General features: G+C 43.6%; 1 protein-coding gene across 4 annotated transcripts in view; it reads right to left on the bottom strand.

Annotated features, from left to right (window-relative positions):
- NPNT (nephronectin) overlaps positions 1-25,089 on the bottom strand; it is an 82,959-nt gene that overhangs the window by 34,952 nt on the left and 22,918 nt on the right. For 2 of the 4 annotated variants that reach the window (XM_006119311.2, XM_075929691.1), the window contains 2 exons: positions 14,596-14,688; positions 9,504-9,596 (listed from right to left, as the gene is read on the bottom strand). In XM_006119311.2, the coding sequence (XP_006119373.2) occupies positions 9,504-9,596; positions 14,596-14,688 (186 nt within the window). The remainder of the gene's footprint in view (positions 1-9,503; positions 9,597-14,595; positions 14,689-25,089) is intronic. The other 2 variants (XM_075929692.1, XM_075929693.1) reach the window with 1 other exon arrangement.

Here is a 25,089-nt window from a genome sequence, read left to right as displayed (position 1 = left end):
AAATAAATTTTGTTCAGTCCTTTTACCAATTAGATCACTCCACTTTTTGTCCACATAATAAATTCTGCTCTCAGAAATGGCATTATTAGCATTAATTGGCAGTAACAGGAATTTCACCAGAGATGATATTGACCAAATGCATATAGAATTACCATCTGATTTCTAGGAGTAGTCCCTTTAGATTATGACTGAGGATTGTTAGTGGCTAGGGGCAGGATGGGAAAGCTGGCATGGCCAACGTTGTACCAATCTGGGGGAGAAATTTAGTGCTTCATTATCTAAACCTGTCAATCCAATATGTTTTTTGAGTACAGGCAATCCCCAGGTTACGTACAAGATAGGGACTGTAGGTTTGTTCTTAAGCTGAATCTGTATGTAAGTCGGAACTGGCGTCAGCCGCTGCTGAAACTGATCAGTTTCAACCGCGGCTGAATCTGGACGCCAGTTCTGACTTACATACAGATTCAACTTAAGAAACCCAGGCGTCCCCAAGTCAGCTGCTGCTGAAACTGATCAGCCGCTGATTCCAGGAAGCCTGGGGCAGAGCAACTCTGCCTCGGGCTTCCTGTAGTCAGCCGCTGGTCAGTTTCAGCAGCGGCTGACTTGGGGACGCCTGGGGCAGAGTAGCTGGGGTGGAGTAGCTGGGGTGCTGCTGGGTTGCTCCAGTAGCGCGGCTCCTCGGCGTTACTGGAGCAACCCAGCAGCACCCCAGCTGCTCTGCCCCAGGCGTCCTGATTCAGCCACTGCTGAAACTGACCAGCAGCGGCTGAATCAGGACGCCTGGGGCAGAGCAGCTGGGATGCTGCTGGGTTGATCCGGAGCGGTGCTGCGGGACCAACCCGGCAGCCCCCAGCTGCTCTACCCCAGGGGTAGGCAAGAAAAGCCTGGTCTGCTGGGGGGGAGGGAGGCACTAGCTCCACCCCCTCCCAGCAGACCAGGGAGACGGGGGTGGCGGGACCGCCCAAGTCCTCCACGTCTTTGCTCCGTCTCCCTGGTCTGCTGACCTGGGAGATGCAGAGCAAAGCCACAGAGCACGCGGGCAGCGGGACAGTCCAGGCATGCCGCAGCTCTCCCACTGCTCGCGTGCTCCAAGGCTTTGCTCCCCGTCTCCCTGCAGACCAGGGAGACGGGGAGCAAAGCCTTGGAGCACGCCCGCAGCAGGACAGCCCAGGCGCACCGCGGCTGTCCCACTGTGGGCGTGCTCCGAGGCTTTGCTCCCCATCTCCCTGGTCTGCTGGTTGGGAGACGGGGAGCAAAGCCGCGGAACACGCCCGCAGGGGGACAGCTCAAGTACGCCCGGGCTGTCCCGCTGCAGGCGTGCTCCAATGCTTTGCTCCCCGTCTCCCTGCAGACCAGGGAGACGGGGAGCAGCTTTTCTCACCCCGGAGGACGGGGTGGCGGACCGCGGTGCATCTGGGCGTCCCGCCGCTCCCGTCCTCCGGGGCGAGAAAAGCCCCGTTCGTAACTGTGGATCCGATATAAGTCGGATCCGCGTAACTCGGGGACTGCCTGTACTGTAAAAGTAAAACGTAAAAGGCTGGGCAGAGAAATGTGGGAAAGAAGCTAGGTTTGTTTTTACCTATCTACTGAGGAAGGTATTTGGCATTGCTAATGTGTGCGTTAAAAATTACCTGAGATTTTGGTTTTCAGGTTTCAACTGGAATACACAAGGAATTAATGAATTACACATTATAACATGTTCAAGCCACAATTGTAGCTTAAGCAAACAAAAAAATTAATGGAAAATATAGACTGAACTATGAATGCTCACACAATTCACGTTCAGTAAGAAAGCATAGGTATGCTGGTGGTATAAGAGAGAACACTAACTTAGTGCAAAACTAATAGTGCATGGCTCGCAATGAAAATAAACTGGTTATTCATTTACCTACTTATAAATCTAGTTGGTAAATTATTGTGTAATTACAGGTTGAAATTGTGGCTTGTTACTGACCTGTAAATCTCTCTGATTTGAATCACTGTATGTTATGGGCCAGATTCTGAGTTGGTGTGAAATGCTATAGTTCTGTTGAAGTTAATGTAGCTATGCCCACTGGCTCAGCACCTGATTACTCAAAATAGTCAGATTGTTCATTGTCTCACTTACTCATACAATTTCACTTAAAACTTGTTAATTTAACAGAAGCAAAGTCCTAATGAAGACAGCGTTAAGACCATATATTTGGCTACATAGACAAGGGAAAAACGTGTCTCTAGAATATACCTGGAAATTGCAATCTTTGATGAACCTTGGGTCTGACAGTGCTTAAAGGGGATATGGATGGAGGTCGACTGAAGTTTCACGACCTTTGTAAGATTACGGATGAGAGAAAGTTGCATATTTTCTGTAGATTGCATATTAAGGGCAGGATACAAGGTGTTGAGATTTTGCTCCAAAACATGAAGGTTGATGGAAAGTATTGTGAAGAATCAGCCTTAGCTCACCAAACTATCTTTTTCTGGCCCTTTTGCCTAAAGCAAAAAAATATCTGAGAGTAGATCAAATAAGAGCGAGGTGAATATTTTACTGATTCTTATCTTTGACAATGGAGATCACAATCTCAAGGTAAGAATTCTAGCTACAGGTAGTTTGGATAGATGGGTTAGTAAGACAGCAGCAGAGAAGGGTAGTTGAATGGAAGGAGAACTTTGCCATATTTCCTTTAAAAAATAGTAAAGCCTGATGAAATGTACAGTGACATTTGGCCCGGCTGATTGGTTTGAATTTTTGAAAGTCACCTCTTCAAGCAAAAAGATCAAAGACATACCCACAAGTATGAGCGTGACGGGAGGATCCAGGCAAGCTGGGAACTGCATCCAGCCCTCAAGCCTTAAGTTCCCCACCACTGCGCTTGACAACACAACTATCCCTATGCACAAGTCCTCACTGAGCCAGAATAATTACTGTTTAGAACTTCACAGAGCACACTGGTTTGGAATGGATCAAAAAGAGAAAAATATTTTAAATCCTAAATTAAAATTTTAAAGTGACTTGTCAAAATCACTTTTAAAGTTTCAAAACGAAAAGTCTCCCCAGGTTTCAGATCAACAGCCAGAAAATTCTGACCAAATCCTGCTAACACACTGCAGCAAAAATACACAAAGTGACACCTTTCCTCTAGGTCTGTGTGTCCAGGTGATGGGAATTAAAGCCAGCACTCCGATTGCTCAAACACCAATTAACTCTTCCCCCCCACCCTCGCAGTAGAACTCACTGTCTCTCATTAGCGAATTAGAATACTAACACTGGAAGGTCAAGTCCAGTCCCCTGCTCTCACGGCGGAAGCAAGCACAATCTACAAGGAGAGGTAGGCTATGAGTGAGAACCAAGAAGGATCTCTGTGTGGAGACATCTCTTCTTTCTTCTCTCCTTAGCAGAGGAGGAATTGATGTTGTAAAGACCATGGTGAATGGGGCCAAGTAAGAGCAAAGTAAATAAACTACATGGTAGTATTTAACAGTCTGTGTAGACAGAGCAGAAGTCAGGTGTGGGACCTTGCCCTGTTAATCTCCCAGAGAATGCCTACACTACACTAAAATACCCTTGACCCACGAGTGCTGATTGAGGCTTGCGGGGCTGCGGGCTATGAAATTGCTATGTAAACATTCAAGCTTGGTGGTCGTGTGGGCTCTGGGACCCTTTGCACCCACAGGGTCCCAGAGGCTGGGTTCCAGCCCAAACCAAAACATATGCACGACAATTTTATAGCCTTGCAAGCTGAATGAGCTGACATGGGCTAGCCACAGGTATTTTAGTGCAGTATTGACATACAGGCAGTCCCCGGGTTACGTACAAGATAGGGACTGTAGGTTTGTTCTTAAGTTGAATCTGTATGTAAGTCAGAACTGGCGTCCAGATTCAGCCGCTGCTGAAACTGACCGCCAGTTCTGACTTACATACAGATTCAACTTAAGAACCCCAGGCGTCCCCAAGTCAGCTGCTGCTGAAACTGATCAGCGGCTGATTCCAGGAAGCCCGGGGCAGAGCAACTCTGCTTCGGGCTTCCTGTAGTCAGCGCTGGTCAGTTTCAGCAGCGGCTCTCTTGTGGACACCTGGGGCAGAGCAGCTGGGGTGCTGCTGGGTTGCTCCAGTAGCGCCGCTCCTCGGGCTCTGCCTCGGGCTTCCTGTAGTCAGCGCTGGTCAGTTTCAGCAGTGGCTGACTTGGGGACGCCTGGGGCAGAGCAACTGGGGTGCTGCCGGGTTGGTCCAGTAGTGCCCAGAGCGGCGCTGCGGGACCAACCGGCAGCGCCCCAGCTGCTCTGCCCCAGAGTCCACAACAAAAGCCTGGTCTGCTGGGGGGGGGGGGGGGGCCACATTAGCTGCGCCTCCCCCCCCCCCCCCCCCAGCAGACCAGGGGCACCAGGAGCAGCTTTTCTCGCCCCGGAGGTCGAGGTGGCGGGACCGCTGCCTGCGAGCTCCGGGGCGAGAAAGCCCCGTTCGTAAGTGCGGATCCGACATAAGTCGGATCCGCATAAGTCGGGGACTGCCTGTACTTGCAGCAGTGCCTTTTTGTTTCATGTGTATTTATATTGTAAGCTCATATCTTCTTCAGGATTTGTACAACGCCAATCATACTAAATTATAATACAAATAATGACCGTTTAAAGTGGCAATAGGGTAAGGGAGGGAAGTATTAACAGTAGCCTTATAAAATTTTCAAAAATGCCTATTGGACTAAGTCTTACTGAAAGTCCTTTGTCTTTAAGCTCCTAAGCCAACTAAGCATTTATGAAAATGTTATCCATAATGAAAAGTGTCTTTCAATCTTAGTTATGGAGTCACTACCATACATTCATATATTAATGATGTAATTACTAATTAATAATCTCAGTTTAAAATGCAATATTCTTCATAACCTGTCAATTACATTATGACTCTTAAATAACGGGTCTTTTCATGTCCCACCACCTTGTACAAAGTATTTTTAGTACAGAATGGAAGGTCATGATGCTGAAGGATGGTCAGCTATTAGTAACACATTCTAAGAATAACCAAAATATATAAAGTAGATCCTGGAAAGTGTACTAAGCTACCATTCCATATGCACCTTATTTGGTTTCAGCTAAAACCTATCTTGCTTTTTTCTGTTCACTTCTCTACACTTAAAGCAACTCCCCCTGTTGGCATGGCTTCTCCATAACCCCATGTGGCAGTAGGTAATTCTAAATCATCCCATTGATGTAGCAGGAGTTAGATTGGTTAAACTGTGTCAATCTGGATGGGTTTTCTACAACCTGAGCATAGCAGTTATACCAACATAAGTTGCTTGTGTGGACCAAGCCTTAGTTCCACTTCTTCACATGACTGAAGACAGTCCCAGCATTGGTTTATGAATGCTTTAGATTCAGACCTTGAAAAGCACACTGTGAATACTACTTGGAAGATGCATGATCTTTAAACAAAGGAGCAGATTTTTTTCATGGCTGATGTGCTAATGGTTCATCATCAAGGGAGAGCCAAAAAAGTCCCTCAGTACAACTCCATTAGATTTACAAGTAATATTTCCACTTCCACCTCTCACCTTTGCATTTTGTTATGAGGAAAGAGTCTGTTTTTAATCCTTTAGAGTCTGAACTCATGCTACAAAATCTCCCACTATTACTTAGGAATCATTTTTTGACTACTCAATTGCAAAGCCAGTGCTTTCAAAATAGGCTACGATATGTGATATTCTGTTACATACTAGGAGATCTGCAGTCTAATTGTATTTTCCCAAATGTGCTGTTTTCAGTCCCTCTTTGCCAACACTGCTATAGCTTCTTTCCCAATTTCAGTGTAGATAGGCACCTACTCTGTACACAACAGCATGCGATATGCAGTGTCCTAGATGAATGGCCGCTGGAAAGTTCCTTTGATTTTGTATAAAAGATTTTAACAACACAATGATGATTCACTTCATGAGAAGTATATCCTTCTCAAAAGAGTATTGGTATGCTGCATATGAGCAAGAGAAGAAATGGATCAACCAGTGCACATACATATTTCATTCCTGTTTTATGGCACCTGTTTGCAGCTCAAACATCCCACTATCAGTGTCTTCCATCATCTTCAGATTCTTTACATTTTTGTTGTTTATGCAAGGTCTTGTTATTCTTGAACAGGTTCAGGCTAATGTTAGCAGTTTAAAGGGTCATCTAACACAACACACTGAATATATTGCAAACATATGGTGAGTTTAAGAAAGGTCAAGTTACTTATCTAAAGTTATCAGTTTGGCATTTCAAACAGTATGCATAGTGATAGCTCACTTACAATAAATACTCCTCCATCAAAAGAAAACAGCAGAATTGTCCTCCAAAAGAATAAAACTTTAAATGGTTTCAAAATCAGTATATTCCACAAATAAAACATGTACATTATTTTTATTTTTAATATAAACACTACTCCTTTCACTCCTTAAGAAACTTATTATGGAATTTAAAATACAAGGGATATCAACATGAGGGGGTTAACAAATCCCATTATTCTGCTAACTGAGACCTTCATTCATTATTCTGAGCTCAACAATTTTACCATTAAACCACTTAAATTAAAATGCTGTGATTGTACAGTCAATACAAAAATAGCATTCTTAACGGCAAGTAACATACTGAAAAGGGCTACATGTAAAAAGCAGCTGAGGTGTTGGAAGGGCTTGCAAAAGCAGGTCCAGAACATAAGCGCAGGCTGCTGAGCATAAATATTACATTTCAAAAGGAAAGAGATGAAAAATGTAAAAATGGTGGTGGGCTGATAAATGTGGATGTGACTTGTTGAACTAGTGTAGACTCATAGACTTTAAGGTCAGAAGGGACCATTATGATCATCTAGTCTGACCCCCTGCACAATGCAGGCCACAGAATCTCACCCACCCCTCCCAGAATAATCCTCTCACTTATATCTCAGATATTGAAGCCTTCAAATACTTTGAAGACCCCAAGATGCAGAGAATCCTCTAGCTGTGATCTGTACCCCATGCTACAGAGGCAGGCGAAAAACCTCCAGGACCTCTGCCAATCTACCCTGGAGGAAAATTCCTTCCCGACACCAAATATGGCGATCAGCTAAACCCTGAGCATGTGGGCAAGACTCATCAGCCAGACACCCAGAAAGTTCTCTATAGTAACTCCTATCATTCCTCCATTGACCTATTCTCACTGATAATGAATGGACAATTAGTTACCAAGATCATGTTATCTCATCAAACCATCCCCTTCATAAACCCATCTAGTTTAATCTTGAAACCAGATAGATCTTTTGCCCCCACTACTTCCCTTGGAAGGCCGTTCCAGAACCTCGCTCCTCTAATGGTTAGAAACCTTCGTCTAATCTCAAGTCTAAACTTCCTACTAGCCATCTTGTATCCATTTGTTCTTGTGTCTACATTGGTATTAAGCTTAAATAATTCCTCTCCCTCCCTGGTATTTATCCCTCTAATATATTTAAAAAGTGTAATCATGTCCATTTTGCTAATGGACTTGCAAGTTCATGTGCCAGTTCCTTTAATATTCTTGGATGAAGATTATCTGGGCCCCCCGATTTACTCCCATTAAGCTGTTCAAGTTTGGCTTTTACCTTAGATATGGTAATATCTACCTCCATATCTTTAGTCCCATTTGTTAAGTTACCATTATCCTTAAGCTCTTCATTAGCCTCATTAAAGAATGAAGCAAAGTATTTGTTCAAATATTGGGCCATTCCTAGATTATCCTTAACCTCCACTCCATCCTTAGTAATTAGCGGTCCTACTTCTTCTTTTTTTGTTTTTTTTTTTTTCTATTTATATGGCTATAAAACCTTTTACTATTGGTTTTAATTCCCTTTGCAAGGTCCAACTCTACCTGACTTTTAGCCTGTCTCACTTTGTCCCTACATGCTCTAACCTCAATAAGGTAGCTTTCTTTACTGATTCCTCCCATTTCCCACTCCTTATATGCTTTCTGCTTTTTCTTAATCACCTCTCTGAGATGCTTGCTCATCCAACTTGGTCTAACACATCTGCCTATAATTTTTTTTCCCTTTTCTAGGGATACAGGCTTCTGACAGCTTCTGCAACTTTAACTTAAAATAATTCCAGGCCTCCTCCACTTTAAGATCCATAATTTCTTTAGTCCAATCAACTTCCCTAACTAATTTCCTTAATTTACTAAAGTTAGCCCTTTTGAAATAAAAAACCCTAGTCTCAGATTTATTTTTGTTTATCCTTCCATTTAATTTGAACTGAATTAGCTCATGATCACTCAAGCCACGGTTGTCTCCTACAACCATTTAATCTATGAGGTCCTCGCTACTCACCAAAACCAAATCTAAAATGGCATCCCCCCTTGTTGGTTCAGCAACAACTTGATGAAGGAATTCATCAGCTATCACATCTAGGAAAATCTGAGCCCTATTATTATTACTAGCACTTGTTCTCCAGTCTATATCTGGAAAGTTGAAATCTCCCATGATTACGCACTTTCCATGAGTATTTACTTCATTAAAAACATTAAAGAGGTCTCTATCCATATCCAAATTGGATCCTGGTGGTCCATAACACACCCCAAGCACTATCCCAGGGGAGGATCTGATAGTTTTCTTCCCCAATGTGTGTAGGGACATTGCTCTGAGACATCTTGGATAAACACTGATTTTCTGTATGCAGGCATGTTTTTCCCCCCAAGATTATGCAGTATTTCTTTAACTAGCCCCATTCAGATGATGCCAATAAAAACCTAACATTCTTTTGTTTAACTTTCAGACTTCTTTCTACCTTCTAACGTGGACCAGACAACACCGTTAGAGGTCAAATATTCACTACTGAGTTAACTTAGTTTGGCGCATTCACCAGAAACTAAATAAAATATTCAAGCCTTCATCACCCATACATAAAAAATAGATCAGCTTTCATTTTCAGTACATCATTGATTTCATTTAACAGTGTTGTTTCATTTTGACTGCAGATTTGCACACCCTAAGACATGGTGTGTTCAATCGGACCATTTGTCTAATAGACAATACAGTAATGAGCAAACTCTGAAGTTAACAAAGATTTCTCTCTCATTTTCCAGCTTTGTTTCAATCACAGTTATCGTCACTTGAACCTGATAAACAATTCCTTAGGCCTCATCTATACTTACAAGTTTTCACACCCCCTGAGCACTATAGCTGGACCAGTCCTTTCCATCACTGTAAGTGGTGTCTGCACTAAGAAGTTACAGAAGCAATGCTACAGTAACCTAGCTATGCTGATATAGAAAGAAATTTAGAAAACGCAGTGCAAATCCTAAGAATAAAGCAGAAAAGAACCAACATTAGGAAGTTAAAAGGACTGTGAAGAGTCAAACCTGTGTAGAATAGAGGCATAGAGCATCAAGAAAGAATAATTGCATATTTGCTTTGCATGCCAACGATACTGCAGGCCTGGCTTTCAAATGGCAGCCACTAATTCATCATAGTTCAGAATATTTGCAAGACCTTTTATTATTCTATAAAGCCATGCAGGTGGAAGGAGCACACCACCTGAAATAAAGGACTCTCTCACCCCTTGAAGGTATATTTGTTGCATGATGATCCAGGGGGCGGAATAGAGGTGGTTCATTGGGCCTCTCAGTTGGCGTTGTATACAGGTGCTCAGCTTCACAAAGGGGAAGAAGGCATAATAATAGTCAAAAGACCAAATCCCTGTGATGACGTATTACTTTATGATGTCAAAAACCATCAATGTCGACTCTGCCAACTGCTTTAATTATAAAAAAAGATGTAAATTATGTTTGTAGGCTGGTCCTGGAACAATAGCATTCAGGAAGCCTGCTGTGGAAATCATGCTGCTATATTTCTTTAATTTTAAATAGAAAACCATGGTATGCTAGTATATCGTCTTCCACAGAAAACACAGCATACATTTTACATTGCTAACGCAAATCTGAGACTCTCAGATTACTTGTACTGCTTATTAATTCACTAAGTAGCAACCATATAACATGTATTAGGTCACAGCAACAGCTACTCCAGCTAATTACAAATTTTTGAAGAATATGTTTTACAAAAAAAACAGCTGGCTGTTTTACAACTAGCTTGCAAAGCTGATAAATATTTTTAAATTCAACATGATTTTTAAATATCTCTAGCTACCATCTATTTCAAACACTGCAAAATGAGGCTGAAAGCCCAAAACAAAAGTGTGAAGGTCACAATATAAGATTTTTACAAGATGCACTCTGTTACCACTAGCACGAGGTATTGGGATTTAGCTACCAACTCACACCCTAACAACACACACATACAAAGATGCCAGGCAACTGTAATTACTGTCAGTGAACTAAAGCAGGAATTAAAAGATTATACCCCAGTGTCCCTGGGAAGAGTGACTGAGTTTTGGATGTAAACAGTCAAGTTGAAGTCCAGCATTCATTGAGAGATTTCAGGTGACCCTTTCCTTTGTTCACAAGAGGTAAGAGGATACTGAATAAAATTATTATTTTCTATTATAAAGTAGAGGTAAAAAGGTATTGAATTAAAATGATCTACTAGATCAGCATTTCCCAAACTATGGGCTGCAGCCCGGTATCAGGCCACGGGAAAAAAATACCAGGCTTCAGCATGGCTGCTGGGAGGGGAGCGGGGCAGGCTGGGAGGAGGTATGGGTGGAGAAACCAGCTGCCAGGAAGCACGGTTGGGGGCAGCGGGGCTGTCCAGTCGAGACTCGGGGGGAGGGCAGCAGAAGCAGGGCTGGACCAGGGGGGCGGGAGGTGACTTGCCAGGGGAGATCGGGAGGAGAAGCGGGGGAGAATTGGCCAGCTGGGATGAGGTCAGGGGGAGCAGAGCTGGTCAGGGGAGGGACCAGCCGGCAGAAGCAGGGCTGGCTGGGGGGCAGAGTGGGGGGCTGACCAGGGGAGATTGGGAGGAGAAGCGGGAAGGGGTCGGGAGGAGTGGGGCTGTTCAGGGAGGGAGGGTGTCATCAGGGGAGTGGGGCTGGCCAGGGGAGATCGGTGGGGGGAACCGGCCGCCAGAAGCAGGGCTGGTCAGGAGAGATCGGGAGGAGAAGTGGGAGGAGGGGAGCTAGCGAATTGGCTGGAAGGAAGCGAGACTGACCCAGGCACACAAGTGAGTCCGGCCCCGGGGATTCCATTTCTCCCCCCCACCCCATACCCTCCCTCGAATAGTTGCCAACTGCCTGGCTGGGAGACACAATCACGCAGCATGAGCACATCTACCAGCCAGGCAGTTCGCAGCTACGGACTAATACACCTAATAATAATAAAACTTACCTAATTAGAAAATACTGGACATTTTATATGTTCCGTATTTTCTCAATTTGTTTCCCGGACAGAACCGTCAAATCCCGGATTGTCCGGTACAAAACCGGACACCTGGCAACCCTCCCCCTCCTTGCAACCGCCCTCCTAGCCAGATACCCTATTCTCAATCTGCTCCTGCTCCCGCCTCCTGGAGTGCCCATTCGGCACTGGGTCCCCCAAATCCTGGCTCACGCTGGGCAGAGGATGCAGCCGGGTGAAACACTGAAAATTTATTCATTTTTAATTCTTTTTTTATATGTGTTTATATTTTTGGGCTGAAAAAAAACCAGGTTCCCACTAAAGTAAAAAGTTTGGGAAACCCAGCTTTCTATCCATCTTACAGTTCATTTATCCAATCCATATTCCTTTAACTTGCTGGCAAGAATATTGTGGGTGACCGTATCAAAAGCTTTGCTAAAGCTGGCAATGAGGGCTTTGGGAGGACCAGAAACAACTTATTTGAATATTCATCATTTGCTTAATGAATATGCAAATGATTACCACCAGTTCTCCAAAATCTTGTGAAGTGATTTACTGGTCCCAGAGTCAGAAAGTTTGGGAACCTCTGTACTAGATTAAATATAATGTCTAACAACATCAGCAACACCTTATATTCCTCCAGACAAATCCAAAAGTGCTTTATACCCTAGAGAGATCTGCATTTTCCCTGGAGATGGGTACATCAAAACCAGCTATGTCAGCAACCATACATAGTAATGCTTTTATTGTAGGATAGGAATTGTCCTACAACTGAAGCATCTTCAATGGAAGCAAAAGGGAAATTGTTTTATTCAGGCAAAAGATAGTCACGCAACTTGCAATCTGATTAGGATACTGTGTTAATGATCCTAATCTTGTGAATTCACCAGTGTTGTGAACAGGTCTTCAGTTTATAGTTCAACCAAAAGACATCAAATAGGATTTTCTTAAGTACCAAAGTGACGTAGCAGGACAATGGGACTTGGATTTCTAAGTTACTTAGGCAATTTGGAAAATCCTGCGCATCACCTCCAACAACACAAACTCAAGCTTGAACTCTTGACTCAATACTGACTAAAAGACAAGAGGGCCACCTACCAAGCCATCTGCCATACTTCATCTGGTACCCTGGGCTTCTCGGAGGTTTCTCAGGTCCACCAGTGTTTTAGCTCAAAATATCATACCCTGAGGTGATCTGTATACTGTACATGAGATACTGTATTGCTAGTATATGTTACTGGGCATCTAAAGCTGAATACTCTCTAAGTAAAGCTCTAAAGTGATCAAGACATCTTACTCAGAATACTAAGGTCACAGCATGCCATTCTTGTGAGTGTTGTAGCTGAGTGAAAAGTAAAGAAGATAAGATGATCCCTGAAGAGGGAAATAAGAGCAGAAATGAGGATGGTATGGGAAGAGGCGAAACAAATCACAGCATTTATTTACAAGTTTTTCAAGAACAGATTAGAATCTGAAAAAATATATTTAAAAGAAAAATATTAGAAATCAGTGTGCCATAGGATTAGTAAACATCAGAAGATATAATTCTGAACAATAGCATGGTGCAGATGTTGCTACTGTTTTCTACAACATCCCCATCTACTTTTTTCATTTAAAAAAGCCAATAAAGATTCACTATAACTTAGACAACTGGAAAAGATTAATGTAACTGTCTTTATGACATATTGCTGTATACAAGCATATCTTAGGCTTCAAAAGTTGATAAAAGTCTGGTATTATTATATTTGTGAGTAATGTTCTGTGCAATATAAATCACTCTGCATTTCTAGAGGTCAGTTACACCAATGGAAGACTATGGTAATTTAGCACAAAGGGAATAACATGCAGCATTTAATAATGAATTGCTGTAGGGCATTCTAAGTAGTTTTCGGTTGACCACACTACAGGAGCAAATTTCAATTAAAAACTTATGCATTAAAGATTGTCAGCAAAACAAACATTATTTCATTATCAAAATAAGCCTGGTGCCTAAATTACCTCCCTACCTCTGTAAAGGGCCAGATATTACTTCTTGTGTATCAGATTCAATAAATCACATAAACAAAAGTTAATGACAAAAATATACTGTTGTATTCACACCCTATACGTTAGGCATTAAACTCAGACAAGTATTGTCCAGCCATCATTCATAAAGGACCAAATAAACAAGGTAAAAATGTGATCCTCTTGGGACCACAGCTCTAAGGCCAATAATCCTACTTCCTCCTCCAAAGAAAAAGACATTGCTGACCTGCCAGCTAACCCAAGAACGATGTTCGCTAGCATAATGGTACTTGAGCCAGAAGATATTGTCTGGTTCCCCAAACAACGGTTTCTAACTGATTCCAACGCATCAAAGACAGACAGGCTAAAGAGTACACACTTAGTTCTCTAAGTAACCTTATTACTTCTGTCTCATTAGCAGGACATTTGAACACCTGTGCAAGGACACCTGCCAGAAAAAAAAACTCCACTGTCCTAGCCTTTTTAGGTGTGAGAGGTCATTAGCAGGAATAGCACATTTGTTTAAACCCACAACGTAATGTTAGCACAGAGCATTGATTAACCTTGGTTTGAAGCAAATCTCATCCTAAATCTCAAGGAGTTATTTGAGATACATTAAGATTTAACCCTTAACCTATTGTTTCCACAAGTATAAACTGCTAAGTAAAATGCACAGGGATAGAATGTTTAAATAAGTCACTGGACGATACGTGTGTTGTCAGTTCAGTTTTGTGATTTGATTACTGGTTGTACCAATGTAACAACTTGGCTAGTTCTGGTGTCAAGCTGTTCTCTTACTAAATCAATTTTAAGTTATATTACTGTTAATGCCTTGATTTATCTGATTCAATTATATGATCTATTATTTATATTATATCATCTATTTTGAGCATCATATTGTTCTACACTTTAGTTCAACACTTTAGGGAAGTAGAGGAAATTATCTAACTTTGTAGTGGGTAGCACAATTTTTATGCAAAAGTAACAATATACCAAATTGGTTCTCTCTGATGAACTGGCAAGGTGAAAAATAACCTAAATTAAAGTAACTGCAATTAAATACACATTGGACTCAAGTGCTAAGAAAATGCTTATTATCATAACAAACACTAATGCTGTGAGACCTAGTAGATTAAATCCATTGACCTGCAAGTACAAGATATAGAGGTAGACTCCTTTTATGAATAGTATGCATTTATGAAGACTCAGTTAATTGTTCTTCATTGACATGAATAAGCAAAAAATTGAAGCTACTATGCAAAATATATATTATTTCTTTTTTAGGATTAAAAAATAAGTCTTCTGCAGTCTCATCTGCTGCCTTATTGTTAATTGAAAGATTTGTTTTCTTACCTTGGTTGCAGGTTTTGCCAGTATATCCTGGGAGGCATTTGCATTTGTTTGGTCCAATACATTCACCATGTTTGCATCTAGGCTGACATATAGCTGCAAAGAGAATAACTTGTATTATTGTTCTGGTCTAATCAACAATGGCATATTACTTCAGTGAATAGATCTAACAATAGCACTAGTGCTAGTAATACTTAGTGCTTGTACATCACTTCACATTTTAACACCACAGTGCATACATCAAGCATAAAAGCATCAAAATACATATCAGGAGGCTAATCAATAATGAGCAACTTCATGGGTTATGGGATATAATGATCAACATTTTGGATACTCCAGATTATATATCTAACCAACTAATGGACTGTTATACTCTGTGGTGCATGTCATTCAGTTTGTTACATGTTATATTATCTGAGGAGAGTTGAATGGGGCTCCCTTGAAAGCTTAAGGGCAAGAAGGCCATAGGGTGTCTTTTACAGAAGTGTTTCCTCCCTGGAGTTGGGGTCTTGGATTCCAGAAGATGGATCTGTGAAAGGAAAAGTCCCTGGCACAATCCTATTTGCTTCACCCATGTGAGTAATTTTTACATACACAAGAAGTTCCATTTAATTCTAACCAGCTATAGCAGAATCAGGCTCAATAAAGCTTGTAATCTGTCATTCAGATATCTCTTGTGCACTGCCACTACCACAGCAAGGTGACCCAATTTAAATATTCGAACGGTATTTTGAAAGATCGTGCTATTAAAAAGTATTGTCTTTATTCACTATATCTCCTTGAAGTTCATTAAAAGCAGCATTATTTTTGCTGCACACAACCCTGATTCTTAAACTTCTGAATGCATTAAAATGATGGGTGCACGCTGCACTAAAAGGGATCAACTTGGGTGGGAAGAAGACACAGAACTCTAGGAGAGGCACTAGAACAAGGAATGACTAGGAGCAGCAGGAGACTGAGAGCTTATAAGGTGAAACAGAGAAGGAGTAGAGTGGGTGGAGCAGAGACTAACAAGAGGGCAGACCAAGGAGTCAGGGACAGAAGAAGCAGGGTTTGGATTGCACAGTTTATAACCAGTAAAGAACTTTCCCCCACTGACTCTGCAATAGAGCCCAGGATTCCTAGAATCTCAGCATTCTGCTACCATCAGCAAATAGCTGTGCACCCCACTGGCAAAAGCTGGACTTCATCTGCCATTAATGGCGGACCCACATAGAGGATGACAACCTATTAATGCTATCCACTACTCTATTAGCTCTCGTGGTAGAGGTCCATGTGAAGGCTCTAAAAGGTTCCAACTCTACTGATGAATCATGTGGCTATCCATATGAGTCTACATGATGGCATTTCCATTTTTCAGTTTGCTTAATATAAATTTAGGATATTCTATGCAAAACTCATTAAAAGAACAATAAAGTTGTAAAGGCCAAGTTCTACCTTAATAGAGCCCCGTTGTATGTATACATCACGATACAATCTTTTAATTACACAGCTGCCTATACTTTTTTCCACATGACTTCTGCCTGATTGAGTGCACGGTGTACAGTGTTTAGGGAATGAATCAGGGTTGTGTAGTGAATGAGGCTACTGTCTGTACCATACTTTCCTATACACTGCTGAAGTTGGAAGGTGATTAGTGGATGAAGCAGGGGATTGCTGGCAGAGACATAAGGATCTCATAGTTAATTAAAGCAACTGAATGCCACCCTGGAGAATTGGATATCCTTTCCTCTGCAAAAAAGTTCCCTGATGATGCCAGGCATGCCAAAACTCATTTTTCCATGTGCCCAATTTAAGATCTTGGGGCCAGATTTCCAGAAATTCTGAGTACTGCAGTCAACTGGAACTGTGTATTCAACATATACATATAATGTTCTATAAAATGCTAAACTTTCTGAAAAATCAGGCTGTAGGCATCTCAAATTTTATTCAGTGATGGACCTGGATGGTATACGTTAAATAAGGAAATGAAACATTTGATTTAAATGAAATATTGAACAGATGCTTATTGAGTAAACACCATCTCCTACCGGGCACTATAAGGGTCCAGTAGAAAAATAGTATGCAATCGTGTGGTTAAAGTTTGTATTATAATGCATCTAAACACCATCTAAATTAAGGTTTAACAGACATCCTTAATTTTAGCATTTTCTAACTTTTGAGAGCTTGACTTTGCAACTTTAGCAATGTCCTTTTAAAGTATTTTGTATGGAATTAGATGCATACATCTGTAAACATTTTGTTGTAAGAGAAAGGTAATTTGGCAAAGAGTCAGTCACTCAAAATTTAAAATATGTGTTGAGGCGATTATCCTGGGATGCTGACCACCAGTTTTCTAACCAAATTGTCCTGTCAGTCCAGTGCATAGCCGCTTTATCATACTTGAGAATCCAGACCAGTTGGTGTATGCCCCTTGTTAAGCATGAATATAAAACATTAAATAACCCCTCAAATCTTTAAACCCAGCAGAAATAGAAGCACCTAAATGAAAGTTTCATATAATTTGCATAGAAATTTTAAGGGTGAGGAAGGGAGAGTGGTTAATTAACAATTATACCTCTGTTTTAAATACATTGTGTAATTTTTTTTTCTTAAACAGTGAGTATTTCTCATATTCCTCAATACATTGTCCTGGAGCAGAGGTGGGGAACCTCAGGCCCAGAAGCTCAGCTGGCCCACAGGCACCCACAGGGCTGGAGCATAAAAAAAACCCCAATCTACTAGCCTGGGCCCCGTAGGCTCAGGTGTTTGAGGGGAATGTGAGGCGCGTTGTCTTCCTTCTTAATCAGGGGCTTCTCACTTGTGTGCGGCCCGACTGTGGGTCAGCAGCCCCCGACCCAAAACTAGTTCTGCTCTAGAGTCAGTTTTCATGAGCAGTGCTCAGGACAGAATGCATGTAGATGAGGTTCCTTTTTAAGGCCTACCTCCTGCCCTCTATGCATGCCAGGTTACTGAGGTTTTCAGGATAATTTATGCAACAGAGATAAAAATAAATCAGCTCTCATATATAATACCATCTGTGCAATTCTGCCTTTAATGAAGGTACAGAGAAAAACTGCATATGCCTTAAAAGCAGCTGTGGACCCTTCTAAATGGGAATCACAGAAAACAGGAAGAATTTGGTGAATGTCAAACAGGTTGTTTCCATTTTACCCACTACAATAAACATTGATATAGTAAATTTTCCATGTATAGTGACATCTCCAGGAAAGGGAATGAAGAAAAGTCTTGGTGGACCTCCAGAAATAGTTTTTTCCAGATCCACCCCTCTGGGATCTCTCCTATGATGAGATTCCCAGCCATAGGAAAATGGGGATTTCAATTTTACAAACTAGTTGTGGGGAGAGGAAGAATTTCCTATTGTCAAAATACAATACTGGCTCAGTCATTGTGTATTTGATTGAAATAAAAACAATGTACCAACTTCTGGAGTAAGTTGCTACTTGTTGTGAGCAAAGGAATCAATAACTGGCCATAATCTGTAGTCAGCATGGGTCTTCACCACCACTCCTTTCTTTCCCATCACTCTTTGTGGGAAATTTCATTTAAAAAGTAAAATTTGAAGTGGGGTAAAAAACGAATGTGGAAAATGACACTGTTACTGCATATATTTAGATAACTTACAAATACAAGTGTTTAATAGTATCATCCCTGCTGAACCAGTAATAATTGCAGAACATGAAGTTATGTTCTATTTTGCTTCCTGCATCATCAACAAACTTGCCAGCTACATTTGGGTTCCACAGATGGAGAGTAAATATGGAAAACCAAGGGATCACTGTTACATAGATGCTTTTTTGAGCCTGGACATGCTTTAAAACAAATGTGAAACACCACTAATAAAAATATGTATGTATTATAAACCAAGTAATTTAAAAGCTACAATAGCAAAGCAATGATACGATGGAAAGAAATAAGGAAAAATAGATCTACATCTATTTTTACTGCCACAAGATTAACTTCATGCTAATATGATTATTTTTAGATTGCTAAGAGTCATTACAACTCTGGAAAATATTTTACAGCTCAAGAATTAACACAGGACCCTGCACCAAGCATTTTTTTGTTATAATGCCTTTATTATTAAACAAGCTGCCTTTAACTCCCTAAAAAGTGCAATCTGCTCATTTACTGAAAGTATTCACTGCAGTGCCATGATATTCTGGTGCATATTTATAATATGCTGATGTGTTTAACACCTCACAAGACACAAAATGCAGATAGTCCCCTGCCCTGATGAGTTTATAGCAGGGGTTAATGGCACACATGATTTTCAGTGGCACACGGGAGCAAGGGAGTAGCTGTGCGATCAGGGAAAAAGTCAGAGCCATGAATGGCTTTGTGCATGCATGTGCTCGCCTCCACCCCCTGCTGGAGGAACAGAGCAGCATACCGGCACACTTTCTACAGGATTTTCCCGCTGCTCCATTGCCCAGAATCCAGCCAATGGAGCAGCAGGAAGCCATGCCTAAGACAGGAAGTCTGAGAGCAGCGTGAGGGGCAAAAGCAGACCTGTCCGCCATCTTTCCCATGAAAGTTCTGCTGCTACTGCCATGACCGTATCCCCACTGCTCCACTCCCGCCTCACACTCCCAGCATGCACCATGCACTCACACCTCCCAGAGAGCCCCGTGGGACTACTGGAGACCGTCATCCAGGTGCCAGAAGGCTGGATCCTGGCCGGCCTGTGTGGACCCACTGGCCAGACTCCCTGGCGAGGTATGACTTCCATTCCCAGGCCCATATGCAGGGGAGGTGCAAATGCACCCCCCATGGTGACCCACAGGCCCCCCTGTAAAGCAGGGGGAAGAGAGCAGCATTTTAAGGAGGGGTGGGGGCAAGGCACTCTCCATCCAAAGAGGGACCTACGACACAAGCACTCCCAAACCCACTAGTGTCTCCCAGACGCTGGGTTTGTCAGTTAACTAGCAAGCTTAGACTCACCCCATGCAGAGCCTCGGAGCAGTGGTGGAGCATGAGAAGTGCAGCCCCAGGGAAAAGGAGATTCAGGCAGCAGGTGTTTGTGCTGAGCCCTGGTCCTGGCCTTTCCCTCACCAGGCAGGGACTTGCAGAGCCACCAAAGCGGCCTCACAGATTGGCCCAGGGAAGAGCAAAGCCCCCGCCAACCATTCTCTGGGGCATCACTCCCCCATCTCCTGGGTCCTGCCTGCCATGCAGTGGGGGAGGGAGCTAGCAAGCACTGCAGGTCCCTGGCTCCAGCTACCTCTTAGAACGCACGTGGCCAGGCACCACAGTCCGGCTCCCCACGAGCACACCAGCGGGTGGCTACCTGCAGACTCACTGGGAAGCAAGCCCCGTCTTCACACAGCCACTGTTCTGGAGGAGGTGCATTACCCCCTACCCATCCCAGCACGCTCGCTCCCTTGGAGCCCTCAGGCCAGGATTAGAGCAAGGGGAATCATAGAACCATAGAGCTGGAAAAGACCTCAGAAGGTCATCAAGTCCAGCCCCCTGCTCTAGGCAGGACCAATCCCAACTAAATCAACCCAGCCAGGGCTTTGTCAAGCCGAGACTTAAACACCTCTAGGGATGTAGACTCCACTACTTCCCTAGGTAACCCATTCCAGTGCTTCACCACTCTCCTAATATCCAACCTGGACCTCTCCCACCACAACTTGATACCGTTGTTCCTTGTTCTGCTATCTGTCACTACTGAGAACAGCCTTTCTCCATCCTCTTTGGAACCTCCCTTCAGGAAGTTGAAGGCTGCTATCAAGTCCCCCCTCACTCTTCGCTTCTGCAAACTAAACAGACTCAACTCCCTCAGCCTCTCCTCATAGGTCACTTGCTCCAGCCCCCTTATTTTGATTGCCCTCTGCTGGACCCTCTCCAATGCGTCCACATCCTTTTTGTAGTGGGGGGCCCAGAACTGGACACAATACTCCAGATGTGGCCTCACCAGAGCCGTATAAAGGGGAATAATGACATCTCTGGATCTGCTGGCAATGCTCCTCTTAATGCATCCTAATATGCCATTAGCCTTCTTGGCTACAGGGCCACACTGTTGGCTCATATCCAGCTTCTCATCCACTGTAATCCCCAGGTCCTTTTCTGCAGAACTACTACTTAGCTGGTTGGTCCCCATCCTGTAACAATGCTTAGGATTCTTCCGTCCCAAGTGCAGGACTCTGCACTTGTCCTTGTTGAACCTCATCAGATTTCTTGTGGCCCAATCCTCCAATTTGTCTAAGTCACTCTGGACCCTATCTCTGCCCTCAAGCGTATCTACCTCTCCCCCTAGCTTAGTGTCATCTGCAAACTTGCTGAGGGTGCAATTCATCCCCTTGTCCAGGTCATTAATAAAGATATTGAACAAAACTGGTCCTAGAACCGAACCTTGGGGCACTCCGCTAGAAACCGACTGCCATCCTGACATTGAGCCGTTGATCACTACCCGCTGAGCCCGGCCTTCTAGCCAGCTTTCTATCCATCTTACCGTCCATTTACCCAATCCACATTCCCTTAACTTGCTGGCAAGAATATTGTGGGAGACCATATCAAAAGCCTTGCTAAAGTCAATGTATATCACATCCACTGACTTTCCCATGTCCACAGAGCCAGTTACCTCATCATAGAAGCTAATCAGATTGGTCAGGCACAACTTGCCCTTTGTGAATCCATGCTGACTATCCCTAATCACTTTCCTCTCTTCCAAGTGCCTCAAAATAGATTCCTTAAGGATCCCTTCCATGATTTTTCCAAGAACCAAGGTAAGACTGACAGCCCTATAGTTCCCTGGATTGTCCTTCTTCCCTTTTTTGAAGATGGGCACTACATTTGCCTTTTTCCAATCATCCGGGATCTCTCCCGATCTCCATGATTTTTCAAAGATAATGGCCTAAGGCTCCTCAATGACATTTGCCAACTCCCTCAGTACCCTCTGATGCATTAAGTCCAGATCCATGAATTTGTGTACATCTAGCTTTTCTAAATAGTTCCTAACCTGTTCTTTACCCACCAAGGGCTGTCCATCTTCATCCCATCTTGCATCACTTAGTGCATTAGTCCGAGAGCCAACCTTGTCCGTGAATACAGACACAAAGAAAGCATTGAGTACTTCAGTTTTCCCCACATCATCTGTCACTAGGTTACCTCGTTCATCCATTAGGGGCCGCACACTCTCTTCGATTACCTCCTTCTTGTTAACATGCCTGTAGAAACCTTTCTTGTTATCCTTCACATCCTTTGCCAGTCGCAATTCCAATTGCGCTTTCGCCTTCCTGATAACCCCCCGTTATTCTCGAGCTATACATTTAAACCCCTCCCATGTCATTTGTCCAAGTTTCCACTTTTTGTAAGCTTCCTTTTTGTGCTTAAGTTCACCAAGGACTTCCCCCATAAGCCAATCTGGTCTCCTACCATGTTTGCCTCTCTTGCTACGCAGCACGATGGTTTCTTTCTGTGCCTTCAATAAGGCTTCTTTAAAATACTGCCAGCTGTCCTGGACTCCTTTCCCCTTTATGTTAGCATCCCAGAGGATTATGCCAATCAGGTATCTGAGGGAGTCAAAATCTGCTTTTCTGACATCCAAGATGTGTATTTTACTACTCTCTTTTCTTTCTTTGGTCAGGATCCTGAAATCTACTCTCTCATGATCACTGCTTCCCAGGTTATCACCCACCTCTGCTTCCCCTATTAGTTCCTCCCTCTTTGTGAGCGGAAGGTCAAGCTGCGCACGGCCCCTGGTCGGATCCTTCAATACTTGTACCAAGAAGTTATCCCCAAGATTCTCCAAAAACTTCCTGGATTGCCAATCTACTGCCGTATTGGTTTCCTAACAGATGTCAGGGTGATTAAAGTCCCCCACGAGAAGCAGGGCCTATAATCTGGAAGTGTCTCTCAGTTGTCTGAAGAAAACCTCATCTATCTCATCCACCTGATTCGGTGGTCTTTAGTAGACACCAACCACAAAATCACTGCTGTTGTTCGCACCCCTAAACTTAACCCATAGACTCTCAACAGGTTTTTCTCCCTCTATATACTGGAGTTCAGAGCAATCATAGTGCTCTCTTGCATGTAGTGCAACTCCTCCTCCTTTTCTCTCCTGCCTGTTGTTCCTGAACAGTCTATACCCTTCCATGACATCGCTCCAGTCATGCGAGTCATCCCACCAAGTCTCTGTTATCCCAATTATATCATGTGTCTTATACTGGGCCAGGGCCTCCAGTTCTCCCTGTCTGTTGCCCAGGCTTCTTGCATTAGTGTACAAACATCTCAGATAACCAGTTGATCGCCCTATCTTCTCCATTCGAATCGTGGGTCTTCCTTTCTTGCTCATTCCTCTTTGTCCTTCTTCCTGGTATCCAACTTTCCCACTCCCCTCAGGGTTTTGGTCACCATCCACCAATGAACCTAGTTTAAAGTCCTCCTCACTAGGTTTGCAAGCCTGCCTGCGAAGATTCTTCTTCCTCTCTTGGTTAGGTGGATCCCATCTCTTCCTAACAATCCTTGTGCCCGGAACAGAGTCCCATGGTCGAAGAAACCGAAGCCCTCTCTGTGACACCACCTGCGCAACCATGCATTTACGTCCTCAATTCCCTTCGCACTGCAATGCTGGTTAAAGGCACTTTGTGGGGCTGCAGGCACCCTGGATGCAGCCCTGCAAAGCAAGCGGTGCCAGAGCAGCAGAAGGAACAGTTTGGGCACAAAGTGTCCCAGAAAAGGTGGGCACCTGGCGGGGGAAAGCGGGTTTTTCCTAGGGTAAGAGCGACCTTGGGCTCGCTACTCTCTGGGCCGCAGCTGCCTCCCTGGGGCAGGCAGCTAAATAGCTCCCAGGGGTCACTGGAAAGCAGCACCCTGCATGGCTGCTGGGCCTTCACTTGGCTTTGCACATCACCTTAAACCTTGTACACATGTCCCTCAGTGAACTATGAGGGGTGTGAGTGTGTGTGTGTGTGTGTGTGTGTGTGTGTGTGTGTGTGTGTGTGTGTGTGTGTGTAACCAATTAATTTTACCAATCAGTTTCCACTCAAAGTTTTCATTAACCTCTCTTATAAACACTCATTGCACAAGTTTTTTGAACTCCCTTATATTTAAAAAAAAATGGTGGTCCACATTTACTAAAAAAGCACCGCCCCCCCAAAAAAATTCCTGTGTATGGGCCTGATTCTACACTCAGCCCATGGGCCTCTAACTTATTCCATGTGTGGAACAGTGTCTGGATGCCATGTGGGAGTGACTGTTACAGACACTGGGGAAAAAAACTAAGTGCTGCCCAGACCCTGCACCCCCGCCCCCTCCGTGCTGAGACCCTGCACCACCGCCCTTCTCTTGCCCCCTCCCCCTACTCTGAGCCTGCTCCTGCACCCTGCCTCCCACCCAGATCCTGCATGCAAGTGCAGGGAAGTTCATGCACGCTGCTCCTCCCCTCCCTACAGGAAAAGCTGGAGCAGAGCCCAGGGCAGGAGACAAAGCAGGGCGTGTGGAGGAGAGAGCCCCTCCTGGGAGAGTGGCACGGTCCGGGGCAAGAGAGTTAAATCTTGGCATACTACTTTGGAAAGGTTGCCGACCCTGGTTTACAGTATAAGGAAGAAGGATGCCAAGTATACATGAAACCAGAGGATGATATAACCAGAATGTTGCACTTATGATTTATTGATTTAATAGGTTTCAATTAATTTTGTATAATAGTAATGTCATTTAAAATTTGCCAAGTAATGAACTGGAGTCAATTGGTCATGTTAATTAATTGGACAGTAACTTGCATTATAAAGTTGAACGCATTAAGGGCCTTACTTAAGAAATGTGTGACAGATCCCATAAATCTAGCTTTCTAGATTCCATTCTAGGCCAAGCTATTTAACAGAAAAAATACAATTTTTTTTTTTGTATTACAAATACTACTATGAGATAGCCAATGCAAACCACTCTCTGACCAGCCAAAGATATTCCCCATCTATGAAACTTTAATGTCAGAAGGGACCATCATAAACATCTAATCTGAATTCCTGCATACCACAGAACCTCACCCACTCCTGAAACAGAACTCCTCACTTTTGGCAGAGTCACTACTGAAGTCCTCAAATCGTCGTTTAAAATCTTCATGTTACAGAGAATTCTCCATTCATCTACAAGTGCCCCATGCTGCAGAGGAAAGCAACCCCCTGCACGCAAGGGTCTCAGCCATTCTAATCTAGGGGAAAATCCTTGAGGAGTCAAAAGGGCCCAGGCCTCCTGGGGAGTGCTGCAGGAGTGCTGGCACCTGGAGCCCTAGGCCCTTTAAATCACTGCTGGTGTAGGGAGGCTGGCTGCCTGGCCTTGCCTCTTCTGCCCAAGGCTCTGCCCCTTCCAGGAATGTGGAGCTGGCCTTCTGCTCCACCTTGCCCAAGAACCTAACCAGGTGGACAGCTCCCCTGCCTGCAACCCAACCCCTTTCCACAGCCCCCTTCACCACAACTCTGTCCCCGAGTCCACACTACGCATCTCCAACACCCCAATCCTGAGTCCCCTCCTGCATGCCAAACTCCTCATCCCCAG

Source organism: Pelodiscus sinensis, chromosome 5 (assembly GCF_049634645.1).
Source record: "Pelodiscus sinensis isolate JC-2024 chromosome 5, ASM4963464v1, whole genome shotgun sequence".
NCBI lineage: Eukaryota > Metazoa > Chordata > Testudines > Trionychidae > Pelodiscus > Pelodiscus sinensis.
The sequence above is the reverse complement of the archived record's forward strand: the minus strand, read 5'-3'. Positions and strand labels throughout refer to the sequence as shown.